Source organism: Macrobrachium nipponense, chromosome 21 (genome assembly GCF_015104395.2).
Source record: "Macrobrachium nipponense isolate FS-2020 chromosome 21, ASM1510439v2, whole genome shotgun sequence".
NCBI lineage: Eukaryota > Metazoa > Arthropoda > Malacostraca > Decapoda > Palaemonidae > Macrobrachium > Macrobrachium nipponense.
This window is the reverse complement of record NC_087212.1, coordinates 1,727,447-1,743,016: the sequence shown is the minus strand read 5'-3', so window position 1 is coordinate 1,743,016 and position 15,570 is coordinate 1,727,447. Positions and strand designations below refer to the sequence as shown.

General features: G+C 39.6%; 1 protein-coding gene across 2 annotated transcripts in view; it reads right to left on the bottom strand.

The window, feature by feature from the left end:
* Nucleotides 1-6,933: 6,933 nt before the first annotated feature.
* The window catches only part of LOC135197683 (E3 ubiquitin-protein ligase RNF25-like), a 72,652-nt gene continuing 64,015 nt past the window's right edge, over nucleotides 6,934-15,570 (bottom strand). For both annotated transcript variants that reach the window (XM_064224701.1, XM_064224700.1), the window contains one exon: nucleotides 6,934-15,409. In XM_064224701.1, the coding sequence (XP_064080771.1) occupies nucleotides 14,795-15,409 (615 nt within the window). In that variant the 3' untranslated portion in view covers nucleotides 6,934-14,794. The remainder of the gene's footprint in view (nucleotides 15,410-15,570) is intronic.

Here is a 15,570-nt window from a genome sequence, read left to right as displayed (position 1 = left end):
CGATTGGTAAACAGCTTGAGAGGATGTTCTTCTAGCGTTGGCGATAGCTCTTGCCACTGCTCTTGAAAAACCTCTCGCTCTGGCCAACTTTTCGATAGTCTGAATGCAGTCAGACTCAGAGCGGAGAGGTTTTTGTGATACCTCTCGAAGTGGGGCTGTTTGAGTAGATCAATTCTTTCTGGTAGAGACCTTGGAAAGTCTACCAGAAATGACATGACCTCTGCGAACCAGTCGCTTGCAGGCCAAAATGGGGTGATCAGGGTCATTCTTGCTCCTTCTGAAGCCGCAAACTTCCTTATCACCTCTCCCAGGAGTTTGAATGGAGGGAAGGCGTAGACATCCATTCCCTTCCAATTCCATAGCATGGCATCTATCGCTATCGCTCCTGGGTCGAGAACCGGGGAGCAGTAAATTGGGAGCCTCTTTGTCTTCCATGTCGTGAAGAGGTCTACTCATGGCCTTCCCCAAAGTCTCCACAACTCCCGGCAAACTTCTGAATGGAGAGTCCACTCGGTCGGAAGCAGCTGATGTTGATGGCTGAGAGGGTCTGCCCGAACGTTCTGCACTCCTGACACGAACCTTGTTAGTATCGTTATATCTCTCATCTTCGCCCAGAGCAAGATATACCTCGCTATCTCGAACAGGGATCGAGAATGTGTCCCTCCCTGTTTCTTGATATATGCGAGAGCCGTGGAGTTGTCCGAATTGATCTGGACAATCCGTCCAATAATTCTTTCCTCGAAGAATTGCAGAGCCAATCGAATTGCTTCTAATTCCTTGAGGTTTATGTGCCAGGACCTCTGTTCCCCCTCCCCAGAGGCCTGACACTTCCTCCTCCCCCAGTGTTGCTCCCCAGCCTGTCATGGAAGCGTCTGAGAACAACACTAGGCCTGGGCTCAGAAGCTTGAGGGACAGTCCTTCCGATAGCTTGACGGGATCGAACCACCACTTCAAATGGTCTTTGACCGACTGAGAGATTCTCAAAATTTCGTTCAAGTCTTTCTTGTTCTTCCAGTTGTCTGCTATGAAAAACTGAAGCTGCCTGAGGTGCAGTCTTCCCAGAGAAACAAATTTCTCCAGTGAGGAAATGGACTGTGTTGGGATTAGATGGGATTTCTCGAAATTGACGAGAAGGCCTAGGGCTTCTGTCAGCTGTAACGTTGTGTGAAGGTCCTCCAGACACTTTGTCTTGCAAGACGACCGGATGAGCCAATTGTCTAGATAGAGTGAGACTCTTTTCTTCGAAAGATGAAGCCATTTTGCTACGTTTTGCATCAGAAACGTGAAAACCATTGGAGCTGTACTTAGTCCGAAGCAGAGGGCTCTGAATTGGAAGATCTGTCCTTTCAAGACGAATCTGAGGTACTTCCTGGACCGAGGATGGATCGGGACATGGAAGTATGCGTCTTGGAGATCCAAGGACACCATCCAGTCCCCTGGTCTTAGTGTTGCTAAAACAGACTGTGAAGTTTCCATTTTGAATTTTTCTTTTCTTACGAAAAGATTCAGTCTGCTCACGTCCAGGACAGGTCTCCATCCCCCAGACTGCTTCGGAACCAGGAATAACCTGTTGTAAAAGCCCGGGGAATTCAATGATAGAACCACTACCACTCTCTTCTCTAACATTTGATCCAGAAGATCTAGCAGGATCTGTTGTTTCGAAGTCTGGTAAGATGGCGACAGATCTATCGATTCCGTGCTTAATGGAGGTCTTGAGAGGAACGGGATCTTGTAACCGTTCTCGATAACTTCGAGTGATCAACTGTTCGCTCCTCTTATCCTCCATGCTTCTGCGAAGAGAGAGAGTCTCGCTCCGACCGGTGTCTGAAGGGTAGATAAGTCATTTCTTTCCCCTAGGCTTTGATGGGGCTCTGCCTCTAGGGAAGCTCCTCCCCCGAGTGGAGGCTCTCGAGGGAGCTCTGCCACGAAAGGGCTTAAAATTCTTCCTGGAAACTTGCGTAATCTGGGAAGAGGGCTGGGCAGCAGGACGTTTTGAGGATTGGGATAATAGGTCCTGCGTTGCCTTCTCTTTAAGATTCACTGATAGATCTTTTATCATTGATTGAGGAAAAAGATGAGCCGAAAAGGGGGCGAACAACAGTTCTGCTTTCTGTGCGGACGATACTGATTTCGATGTAAAGCTGCAGTAAAGCGCATGTTTCTTCAGGACTCCCGACGCAAAATGTGATGCCAATTCGTCGGAGCCATCCCTTACTGCTTTGTCCATATATGACAAAATACTAGATAATTCCTCTAAAGAAATAGAATCTGGACTTCTAGACTGCATATCTAAGACCCCCAGACACCAGTCAAGGAAGTTAAAAACTTCTAGTGTCCTGTAAATACCCTTAAGATGATGGTCTGTTTCCATCATCGTCCAGGATACTTTTGCTGACGGAAGGTAAGCTCTACTAGGCGCATCAACTAAATTAGAGAAATCACCTTGAGCAGAGGCAGGGATCCTCAAACCTGCTTCCCCCTCCGTTTCATACCAGATTCCTCCTCTACCACTAAGTTTTGCGGGGGGAAGAGCAAATGAAGTCTTGCCCTTCGCCTTCTTGGATTCCATCCTATCGTGAATCCTTTTGAATGCCCTTTTTGTGGAGAGTGACGTGGCCATCTTCACAAATCCTGGCGTCTTCCTTGCCTTCGATGAAGGTAGTTGGGAAGGCGGAGAGAGAGGAACTGGAGCTTGAAACTTATTAGGAAACAAGTCTTTCAAAAGGCGAGTCAGGGTTTTATAATCTGAAGAAGATGAGGCTGCAGACTCTTCCTCATCCTCAGGACCAGGGTCAGTTGAATCTTCTTCTTCCAAAGGAACAGCAGAGGTGTCCTGTTTAGAGCGAGAAGAGATTAAACTCTTATTTCCCTGAAGAATTTTCGAGGAGGAGATTAGAGTATGTTCTCCTATCAGCGTCAAATTTCTATCAAGTTCCTGTAAAGGAACGTCATGCGGTGCGTCCTGGAGAACTCCCTCTTGGCGAGAGTCCAAATGAGGCTTTTGTCTAAATTCTTTAAGAATCGATCGCTCACTCGTCTGAGGAGCGTCCTGCCTCGTATTTCTGCGAGCGTCCTGACTTTTAGGACGCCTAGCGTCCTCAAACGCATACTCATGAGCGTCTTTATCTTCCTCCTGGCGAGCGTCCTGACGTGAAGGACGTCGAACGCTTAGCAAAGTCTTCTTAAAATCATGCCGTATAGCGTCATGACGTCTAGGATGTTTAGCGTCTTCAGAACCTGCATTGTGAGTTTCTTGTCGAGAAACCCGATGCTTGTGATATCGAGCATCCAGCGAAGCGTCCTCACGAGCGTCCTGAACAGTTTCACGATGAGTAGGACGTCGAGTTTCTCTAACTATGCCTTTGCGCACCTGTTGAGGAGCGACATGATACGTAGACTGAAGCGCGCCATCAACGTTGTCCTTAGAAGCTTCTCGATACCTAAATCTTACATTCTGAGCGGTTTCTTGAAAGACCGCAGGACGAGCGTGCTGAGAAGTCTTTATGGGATTCTTGCCGAGTGTCTCGACACTTAATTGTTTTTGGAGGAGTGTCCCGCCGAGGAGAAACCTTGACAGAAGTTTCTCTAAAAGTTCTATGGCACTGGAGACTCTCCCTACGTTCCCGACTATCAATATTATCTTCCTCCGGTCGAACATCGCCGAAGCGAGTCCTCTGAGCCCTCTCCAACTCCTGCCAAAGGCGACGGCCGCCTGTGCGACAACTAGCGTCTTTGTTGTTTTCGCCGATACTTCCAGAGGCTCTATCAAAAGGAGCACTAGCGCGCTCCTGAATGAGTCGTTGAGGTCTAGAAGGCGACGAAACAGGAGAGGGAGAAGAACGAGGAGAGGAAGAAGGAGAACGCCTGGATTTCTTGACAGGCAACCATAGATCCTTCTTACGATGACGTGATCTTGACTCTCTTTTAGCGAAAAATGCAGACAATTGTTGATGCATCGCCAGTAGGGTCTCCTTAGATGGGGAAGAATCATATGAAGGACTTATCCAGTGAGAAGAAGATGGGCGAGGGGACGCCCTCTTCTTTCTCTCAGGACTAAAATCAGGTAGATTGGAGAATAAAACTACCTCCTTTTCACAAGAAGTCCTAACCCTCTTCTGCAGGATACCGTCTTCAAAGTCTTCCGGAGAAGAACTAAGCGGAAGTCGCGTAGGAGGACGTTCCCGATCTTCTGATAAAGCGTCCTCTTCTCTAAATCCTCTCTCAAGAGGGCGGGAAAGACGATGGCTGCCTGTGCGACGTCTTACGTCCTTACCGCTCTCGTCTTGAGAGGCCCTCCGAGAGACCCATCCTTGTTGAGAAGACGTCTCGGAGGAAGAGAAACATTCTTTCAATATTTGAGCCCGCGCACGATCTTTGGCAGCCTGGGAATCGTCTTCAGGTACTGCCGAAGGGACGCCAGACCGGTGTTTAGTTCCCGTAACCCTCCTTTGGCTTACGACATGTCCATTCCTTATGTCCTGGGAGTCCGACAGAGGTCTCAGCCTGGAGGCTCTATAGGACCGGTTTGACGCCCCCTCCACAACACTATCACTATACTTTTGCACATTAGTTTGGAGCGTGAGCACTTTTGATTCAAGGTTCCGAATCGACTCCATAATTGTAGTAAGGGCGTTACCTTCAGCAATCACTTCATTGCCCGAAGGCAAAATAACAGGATTAGACGCAACAGACTCTACATTTATGTTAGACTGCGGTGTTTTATCACCGCGACTTTTGACAGAAGCACTCCTGGAGGAAGACCACCTGATTCTGTCACGTTCAAGCTTACGTACAGAAGACTCATACGCCTTCCATTCAATATTAGTCAGAACCTCACATTCTTTACGCCTATCATCCAATAAGCAAACATGCCCTCTACAATTCGTGCACACCATGTGAGGGTCTACCGAGGCTTTCAGTAGCCTAACCTTACACCCTTTCACACCGCACACCCTGAAACTAGTAGAACTAGATCCAGACATCACGATTCAAGAACAATCCAAGCCAAATTCAAATCCAAACCACAATAGCGTATGTCAAGTCACAAAGCCAATTTCAAAAACCAAAAGACAATCAGAATACTAAAGTGACCAAAGAAGTTTTCAAAATCCTGAGCGGAGGTAATGGAAACAGGTTGTTTACACTACCGCGACAGAGAAAAATCTGAATAGAAAATGGGAATGGTTCCTGACGCCCGCCTCCCAGCGGCGGGAATGGGTACTAACCACCTGGCCGACCACTGCGTGTGCCAGGAGTTTTGAAATTCTGTCGAACGTCAGAGAATACAGCTATATATATATCTGGCAGGTAAGTGTCGTGAACAAACTTAAAAATATAACAAATGAAGCTTTAATTAACACAATAAAAATTTCACTGAAAGCAAAAACTGATGTTACCTTAAATTCATATATCATCCAATTGCATTGTGTTTACAACATACAATTCCTCCAATTATTTTTCCATTAAATATTCCTTACAGATGTCCCAACTTGCATAAGACTCCAAAGTTGATATTACATTAGTTGTATTGCAAACTTACTACACTATCTTCATATACATTTTCAACTTAGTTTGACTCAAGAAAACATGATTTAGAGCATTTGATGGTGGTGAAAATTAAGGGCGACAATCTTTCATTCCTCCTTTGAAACCATTCACCTCTGGTTTCCTCTACTGTTGGAATAAAACAGTTGTCTGACAACTGTTTTTTCTTGTTACTGATAACAATGGCATTTTATTTTGTTTGATCCATTATATTTCCTGCTGTTGAATGTCATTTTTGGTCTGACAGTTGGACTATTTTCCTTGTTAGTCATCAACATTTCGTTTCCATTTTCTAGAAGTTCCTTTTTATCAAAATTATTGGACATCAATATAGCTATTCTTAAATTAAATGCTTACCCTCTGACACAGCATGTACTACTTTAAAGTAATCCAGACCACATTTATGCCTGTGTCAGCAACAACACATCAATCTTGACAGAGAAAGAGGCAGAGGAATAAACCCAGGAAAATTAAAAGTCCTGAGGAATTACTTATGGATGAGTTGTGTCATATTCAGGAAGCTGCTCTTTGGTGGCCCCCACCTAACTGCAATGAGCTAAAAGTTTAAGGGTAATGAAAAGTTGGAACACCAGGGCTGGAGATCCTTCTTGAAAAGTAGTTTTATCAGAACACCAAGTCACATTCCTAGACTAAGAGGGGTGTTCAAAAGGATTTTTTTTCTCTTGTGAAAAGTAAAAAACCAAGAAAAAACATAGACACCCCCCTTCACATTACCTAAAGAGTACCATGTAAGGTCAAGCTCTAGATAAATGTCCCTGTAAAGTTATGCTTTGTCCACATCACAGTCAACTAGAACAGTTAGTAGAAATGGCATGACACAAATGGAACAATGCAACAATAATGAAATATGTGGAATGCCTGAAAACAATCAACAGAAAGATGGAACATCAGTAGTAGGGCCAGCCAGCAGAATAGTCACCGAAGTGGCAATAACAAGTATAGTACTAGAATGAAGGAACATCACAAGAACAGTCACTACATATAACACATCTAAAAAATTGTAACAAGTTAAATATGTTGCTCCAGGCAAGAAAAATAAGCAGCATGTAGTACTACAGACAGAAGCTTTGTACCACAAAATTGCATGATGAATTTGTTGGTCCTAACTGCCATGAGGAGAATCTCATCCTTTAGGCGGTAACAATTTTTCTTGTTAAATGATGTGAAAGCCACTGGTTTGCCTCTTAAAAAATAACTACTGTATTAAAAACTCACTCCAAAAACCAGGCCATGGCATAGCTAGTGGGCTAGCCTTTCAGAAAAGAAAAGACACAAAAATTGTAACTACGTGTTCTATAGAGTGCTACATAAACCACGCCGAAATGATTAAAGGGTTTCGAAAACACCAATTGTAAATCACTCTACTCCTCACTTTGACACTTTATTGAATTTAACTTCAGGTTCAGGGGGAACAATTACACAGTCATGGATTTTGCTTAATTAGAAAAATCTAGAATGGGAGAAAATCTTAAGTTACCCTTAAAAGACAGAAACCCCTAACATACACAAAGATAGACCTAACAGTAAAGAAATAGCTGTTACAGGAGTAATCATGGACCAGAGCACTACAATTTCACATAAATGGCAGAGAAATTTCAACAGGAATGATTTTGTGTTTCAAATTGTCAAGTTACACATTTTCCATCAAAACATTTAAGAGTGCATGACCTCTAACGTGGAGCCCTTTATAAGAAATGTTGGCACTTTGCAATGACTGTAAATGAACAATGATAAAGACAAAGTGAAAAGAAATGTGCTTGATCCTCCAGTCGCAAAACCAAACAAAGTACCAGCATTAAATAGAAACCCTATTTCATTGGCATAGGTAGGCAATTAGGGTCATACATAAAATAATTTGAAGATTCCATTATACATACTTAATAGAGCCTGCTTCCTGTAAACAATGAAATACATATTTCTATGAAAGACATTTTACTTTCCATGTTGATGCACCATTTCTTGAAGTATGGTTATACTTTCCGAATTAAATTATGAAATATCAAAACTCCAATAGATGATTAACTGAAATGCCCTACTGGCTCCCATGTCTAATTCAATCAAATATTTCAGTAATATGTCAACAGACCTGAATTTTTTTTTATTCGTAGCTTTACAGATCTCTCCAGTGTTCAGTCTTATAACTGGAACATATTCATTATTATTTCAAAACAGCTTCATGAGAAGTATTTTGGGAAAAAAAAATTCAAAACAAGAAATATGAAACACACGCACGTGCTACACAACAAACTGACAGAAGTGCAGCCTTCTGTTTTACTTTCTTACTTCTCCTGAACGATCACTTTTCTACAAAGCTTTAATCCCTCTATTACACCAAATGCTGCCTGGTTTCTAAATATAAACACAATACCTCTCAGCAGAGTATCACAATGACTATCAATTCATATCAGCAAATTTTGCTTTATAATAAGGCAATGTAAAATATATGAAAAGCAAAAAAATATGCTTCACACTTTACATAAAATAACCAATCCTCTCTAACAATGAATTCATAGTTGGACATCATTTCTGTTACCAGGTACAGTATGCAAATCAGAGTTTATGACAAGCTTGAACCAATCATTTTAGGGTGGCTTAAATAAACAATAAAATTAGGACAGACAGTAACTTGACACTGCAAGGCCACACACCAAGGTATCAATGATACTAAATTACTAAAAGAATCAAAGAAAATGTGATGCTCAAGTAAAATCATGACAACCAAGCCTTGGAGTACGTACAACACAGAACAGCTTGTGAAGTACTCTCTTAGATTTCATAATATGCATAATGTATCAATTAGAGAGAGAGAAAAAAAAGAAGAGTATACAACTTACCTCTGAACTAAAAGGCTTCCCTCCGTCCACCAAACATTGCTGTACTGGTTAACAGTATGACATTTTTTCTGGACGGATCAAACGTGAACTTTAGAAAATCAGTTGCTGAAAACCTACCACAAAAATACGAATCAGGAAATTAAATTGTAGATCTTGCAAAATCAAAAGCATACAGCATTAGCCATAAAGCCTCTACATAAATTTACAGCCTTAACAATTATTATATAATATGGCACCATGATAACAATTGCTTTATCAAACAGGCAAATTAAGGCATTAAATAAGAAATGGATTAAAAAATCCGCATCTGCAAAATGGTGAAATGAAAGCAACCACTAAACAATACATACCAACAGAAAGATTGGATAAAAAATTCATCCCATTATGCAAATTCCATTATTAACAGAATACTAACCTGACTATATTCAAAAGCATAAGAATTATCCACAGATAACAGATTAGTAAAAGATGACACATCATGAAACTTTGAAATGATAACAGAAGACAATTTCTACCATGCATAGTAAGCAAAGATGCAATTGACAGTAGTACTCTTAGCATAAAGAAGCAAAGAATGTTCAAACTATTCAGATATTACCCACTCCTTCAACTACTCTACTGAATCTTTAGCAAATCAAAGTACTAATCCCCCTTCCAAGCCCTTCCAAGAACCAGACACTTATTGTATACAAGATACAATTTGCTGGCCTTTACCAGATATCCACTGAAAACAAGTTTTCACAATTCAGGAACACAAACTCTATCTTAATTTATGCCAAATAACAAATCTAACACCCAATCAAACACCCAATCAGAGCTGACAGTGACCTGTCAGCAACTAGAACCTATTTAGCAAACCTACTGACCAGAGATGTGTACAAACTGCAAATTCTGACAAGTGGAGAGAATTTCCCATAAAATTACGAGGTTTGTGTCCACGAAATAAAATAACTTAGAATTTCCATACCATCCTCATTTTAATTCATACCAAATTATTACTAAGGAGGGCAACCACTGACTTGAAAATTCTTTAGTTATTTCAAAGTTATTCAGTCATACAAAATGGCATGAACTATGCCCACTGATATGTCTGAACACACAGCATGGATGCTGACCTCTGAGATGGAGTGTGTTTAAGGCTGAGGTAAGGAATTATGATGGCAGCAGCTGGATGACCAGAAATTTACGATTACAACCCCTTGTGACTATCAGACAGACAGGAGTGATGACATCTTCAAAATAAAATGAGAGATTGTTGCTGAATAGCACCTGTAAATCTATCAAAATTACCAACATGCATACAGCCTTCAAAACATTCAGAATAGTACCAGAACTCCCAACTCTCTACACACTGCCCTTTGCAAGTATGGTCCCATAGTTTAAATCAACTGGAGTTTTTGGTTGTTCTTTGTGGGGAGCACAAATATACATAAGAAGTCAGGATAATTGGCATGAATGCACTTTAATCAGGTCCATGTACAGTAGTCATGCTTGGCTAGGAAAGTGTCATCCTTAGTCTTTCCAAAAAATCACCTAGCACAGGAGTAGCAATAGATGGAGCATCTACATCTTTCCTATCACGAATGTAAATCTCCATCAAAAGGTAATAAAGTCACAGTAACAAGCCAGATATAGTATCTTTTTCCTGTGCTATGAAAACAAACAAAACCAAGACTCATATAAGCTTGTACCACATAGAAGTCACTATGGGTTATCTACCTTCAGCAACAGTAGTTACAAGGAATCATCCAGTTATCTAGACATTAAGATTGTTATACTCATCAGTATTCTTAAAATGTGGAAAACAGACAGAGTATGCACTTCCAAACTTTCGCACAGGTGTGTAATGTTGTCTGTTGTCTTCCATGCTATCAGATCCAACTGAGGTCAATAGTAGAACTCTACAAGTGTCCTGTACCCTGCACTTATGAGGACTCCTGAAGCTCACATGATGGCCTGACTTTTCCCCAATAAGTACATGAGCCCCTCATGTCCTCTGATGTGCCTTATGCACCATTCTTCTTCTTTACATGTTACTTGTGGTCTTCATGCACCATTAGACTTCCAGTCATACTAACCTCTAGTCACACCCAAAATTGTCAGACTACATATAACACATACTGTAACAGAAAGTCAGACGCCCTAGCAACAGAATTTTGTGTGTAGTACATAATAAAAACATTTGTGGAGATTGGTAATTCTCAAACTGTGCTGCCTCTCCTAACTTTTCTTTCTTGCTTTATAATTCTCTAATTCTTAAATCTTAAAACCTGTGTATGGCTTTCTTGATATTTGCCCACTCTCTTTACCTTTCCTATTCTTTTTCACATGGACTAGAAAGCATTAAATTACCTATTCAATCAACTACCACCAAGCCAAAACCATACAACAAAATTTATAATTAAAGTTTATAAAATCTATACTGTAAACAAAAAGGAAAAAAATACACAAAAATGAAAGTGACAAAACATATACAAAAATGGAAATGAAGAGATTAGAGTTGAAGCAAAAAAAAAGAGTACTGGAATCTTGTGAATGAAGGTAATGAATATCAACTGAAGCATGTTAGCATGATAAAGGGACAATGGATAATAGAGAACATAACATCTGATGAGGTATACTAAAAGAAGATAAAGGACAAGATGGAACCAGACCGCTTAGAACAAAATATGGCAACACAAAAAATAAAAGAAATTTACAGAGGACTAACAGAAAAGCATACTATGAAAATATTACTGGTGTTTGATGGCAAAGCAAAACTTTTACAATCAATAATTGACAGTTTGGTTTCATGTGGGAGAAATAGAAAACAGGTGACACTACAAAACAGAATCATGCACAGAAGAGATTGTGCATCTAACAAAGTACCGTAACAAGTAACTAAATGAGTACTAGGACAGCAAAAGGGTACTGGAAAGACTCACTGAGCTAGTGATATTACTGTACTATAACAATACCTACAGGAAGATGGTGGCAGATATTTCTGAAAAAATGGAGATAAATGTTATATGTCCATTAAAAATCAGCCATAAGTCCTTTGCTGTTTACCATATAATAAAGGAGGAATCTAAAAAAAAAAAATACAAAAAGGAAAGCCCCTGGGAGCTGCAACACAAAAAGCAGATGAACTAGTATTAAAAGAAGGCTCTGACGGATAGGCTGCAGAAATACTTAAAAGGATGGAGGAGTGGAATGGAAAGAAGAGGACTGAAATTCAATACATATAAGGAAACTAAATCTCATGGAGAAAGGAAATAAGAGCATCAAATCATAAAGCAGTGAAAATACCTGTGATGTATTTATACGACCTGTAATAAACTGTGTAGCACACATGGGATCCGACAATAAGAATGGAGTAGACTGGAGAAAGCTACAAGTCGAGGGAAGAGGGAAGCAGACTGACCATGTTTCAAATGAGGAAGTAAGGAGGAGACACCTGTAGTATGAATCTTATGGAAAGTAGACGAACTTTGCAAAGAATAATATGGTTGAAATATACGTCGAGGTTGGATAAAGAACAGTTAGTAGATATGGTAATAGCAAAATAATGGGATGAAGATCAACAGGAATGCAAGGAAAATTCTAGAAAGAGGACATGGAAATTTAAGGAAAAAGCAGGCAATACACAAGTACACAAGTGTAGAGAGAGAGGACTCATTTCATGGCTAACATTATGAAGGGAAAATCTGATGTAAAAACATTACTATATGATAATAATCACAGAGACTGATCATTTTAATAACATTAACAAAAGCTGTTCATGAATGACAGACAATTAACACTGCAACACTAAACAAATACTTGGTAACAGAAAAGAGTATAAATAACTCAATTTACTCTAAGGAATATTTGGGTCCAATTTTCACAACCACACTTAACACTACAAGCTCTATAACTTCTTTCAATGTCTTCTGAAACAGAATTTTCAAATTCTCCTAAATTAGAAAAAAATGGCAATACAAGACAATACTGCCACTCATGAGTTTGCAACCCTCCATATAAATGAAAACTGGACTTCAAACAAAACTTCAATACATAATCATCCTTTTCCTCTGCATTAAAAATTCTTCTGATATTTTTGGCTTTACTAAAATGAAAATGAATGAGCTTTTCTGCAAGTAACTCCACAAATCCTTTCCCAATGTCTATGATAAAAACAGACTATCATACAAACTATCCACAAATCACCTGTAAGAGTATTTAACTGCTTCTTTACAATTACTGTACTACCAGACTTTGCAAAAATGTCTCTACAAAAGTTAATGCCCAAACAATAGCAATGACTACATAACCAGCCAGAAAAACTTGCAATGGTTCACATTCAAAAATAAAGGACACCAAATCCTAATGAAATAAACATAAAACTTCTCACTTTTTCACTGAAACAGGTTATTTACCACTGAAAACATAAAACATACATTTAACCTTGCAATTCTGATAAACTGGCCATGGCAGAGTGTCAACAGTTTTTTAAAACTGCACACAAATTTGCTTATATGGTGGCTACACCATTTCAACAGAGGACAAGTACTACTGAGTAGCATTATGTAGATGCAAGCACCATTGAGTATTTTCATTTGTAAAACTATACATTTCAGAGTTGAAAGCGACATGAAACTACTGAGGGTGAAAATGACTATGTCCAAGGATCCAAAGTACAAATACTCCTGACATGAAAGAAAAAAAAAGGGGGGAAGGTTCCAAGGCAAGAAAGTAGTTTAGCTAAAATTATGCTGGAGATGGATGCTATTTATCTATTATTCACTAACAGAGACTCAATTTCAAATAAAATATTGAACTACAGTACCACTTATCAATAAAAGAGAAACATTGTTATAGTGTACGATACTGCATTTACCCTTGACTAAACTTTTGCCTTTTCAAAAGGTGTTGCCTACAACTTTACCTTCTTTTAAAAACTCACAAAGATTAGTAATCAGAAAAATACAAGTTCTTCCCATATAATCCTGTCTGTACTAAGGCTTGAATATACTCAGTTTAGCATATCTGCTTTCACACCCAAAATGAAAATGACAAATGAAAAGAATTGACCCCCTTAACAAAACGGTATTGGAGCTTTTCAATTTCTTGTTGCAATGGAAGCGTTACCACATTCAAAAAATTCAATCACCAAAGTATAAAGTCCCATTACTAGTTCCTAAACATAAGGGATCCTGAGTCAAATTAAAAACTTTCCATTATCAAATGTATGTATGTGTGAGTGACAGTTATATACATAATATTGACCCTTAAAATTTAAAGACTAGACTTTACAAGTCATTTGTAATACTTTTCTAAAGCCAACAGCATCTTTGAAAATTCAACCTATACAAAATTACTTTCTCAGTTGGGAGAACTCAGAAATGGCCGAGACCCTAAGATTTATACTCGTCTTAAATGCATATTCACTAGATGATAACCACTCGCTTCATTTAGACACTTGACATGCACACAAGACTGGACTCGCAACATGAAAGGGTTCATCTTTGTTTAGAAATCTTGAACACACAGTTTTCACTTAGAATCCAGTGATTTCTGAAGTCCTCCCACATCCTTATTTGCTAACTGATGTACTTTGTATTGCTCAATTTAAGCCTCACCCGCACAAATAGTATTAATATGTGGAAGCTCCCAGAAAAACACACACACTGCTTGTACATAAGAATATACTTTAAACCAATATAAAGTCTTCTTCCTATACAAAAAATTATACATTTTGTGCCTGTAAAAAAATAAAATGTTTCATAAAATCCAAATCCTATAACCACTGTCCAACTTAACATATAGGACAGTAATATTGAATACAAAAAGAACAGATACAAACCTAATCGATAGAAGATAGTAACATAAAAATAAACTTTTCTGTAGTGTGCATTACAGCTTTCCAACAACCGACAGTAACACCTTGTAACGCTAATATCATCACGCAAACAGCCGTTAACCTTACCAGGTATACAAATACTGACAAAACTGGAATGCTTCTTATTCCTAACAAGTAGAGAGGCGGTGATTACCTTTTCCTGTCAAAGCTGTGAATGAAATGGAAAAGTGAAAATATCGGATTCCCTTATTCTAAATTCTGGTGAGTGTCTCAAGTCGTGTGACAAGATATTGCTACGCTTATGTTTTAAACATAATCTTTTAATGAATAAAGAGCAAATATGGAAGTATGACATACATTTACATTCAATACATTTTACTACAGACCTAAATGTGACAAACATGAAATTTCTTTCAAAACTAACGCTAAAACATTTATATTTTGGTGAATTTAAATAAGCAGAATACTTGAAGTTTAAAGAAGTTACATTAATAATACTTGGGACAACAACAATAAGAAGCCAGAGATTTGAGAAGAGGAGACAGGGTGGATGCAACCCTGCTGGCCACAATCGTCAACTCAGATCTTGATCTGAGTGACGGTAGGGTGATGGGGCAAAGCCAGGTGGTGGTGGTCCACGGCCCCTTCCTCTGCCTGGAGTATAGCGGTGTCGACCACCAGGTCCTCTTGGTCCCTTTCTACCCATTCCACCAGCACCATTGCTCATGTCCATTCCTCCAGATCTATTGTCCCCAGAATTATAATAACCGTTTTCATGGGAAAGGTCCCTTTTGCTGTGTCCATAACCATTGTCGATAACTTGTGAAGACTTGTAGTCTGAGGTGTACGAATTGTAATCATGTGGTTCAGATATTATCCTGGAATGGCCATGATAATTAGGACGGCTGCCACGACCTCGCCCATTCCCACCGCCTCTCCCTCCACGGTTACCTCCCCAGTATCTAACGTCTCCACTCTGATCGTTATTCCTCCACTGATGTCGACCATGACCGCCACACGATGCCTTCTGAGAATGCTGTTTGTGTTGTTGCCCCAGACGTCCTCCTCTCTTAGTGTGAGGAGGCGTAACAGGCAGCTCCTCATGAGGCAAGTCTGATGAGGACTCAAGAGTCTTTGTACCTGCCATATCTCCATTACTCCCTTCATCCAGTCCTTCACAAGACTCCACCTAGAGGAGAAAAAAAATTCATACATTGTTTTAATGTCTATGCAAAGTGTTTCATAACACGTCGTATGTTTAAACCAATTTTTAACCTCAACAAAAAACAGGAACCCCCAAAAATATGAAAATAATCTGAGATTTGCCATGACTTAGCTGCATTAATCAAA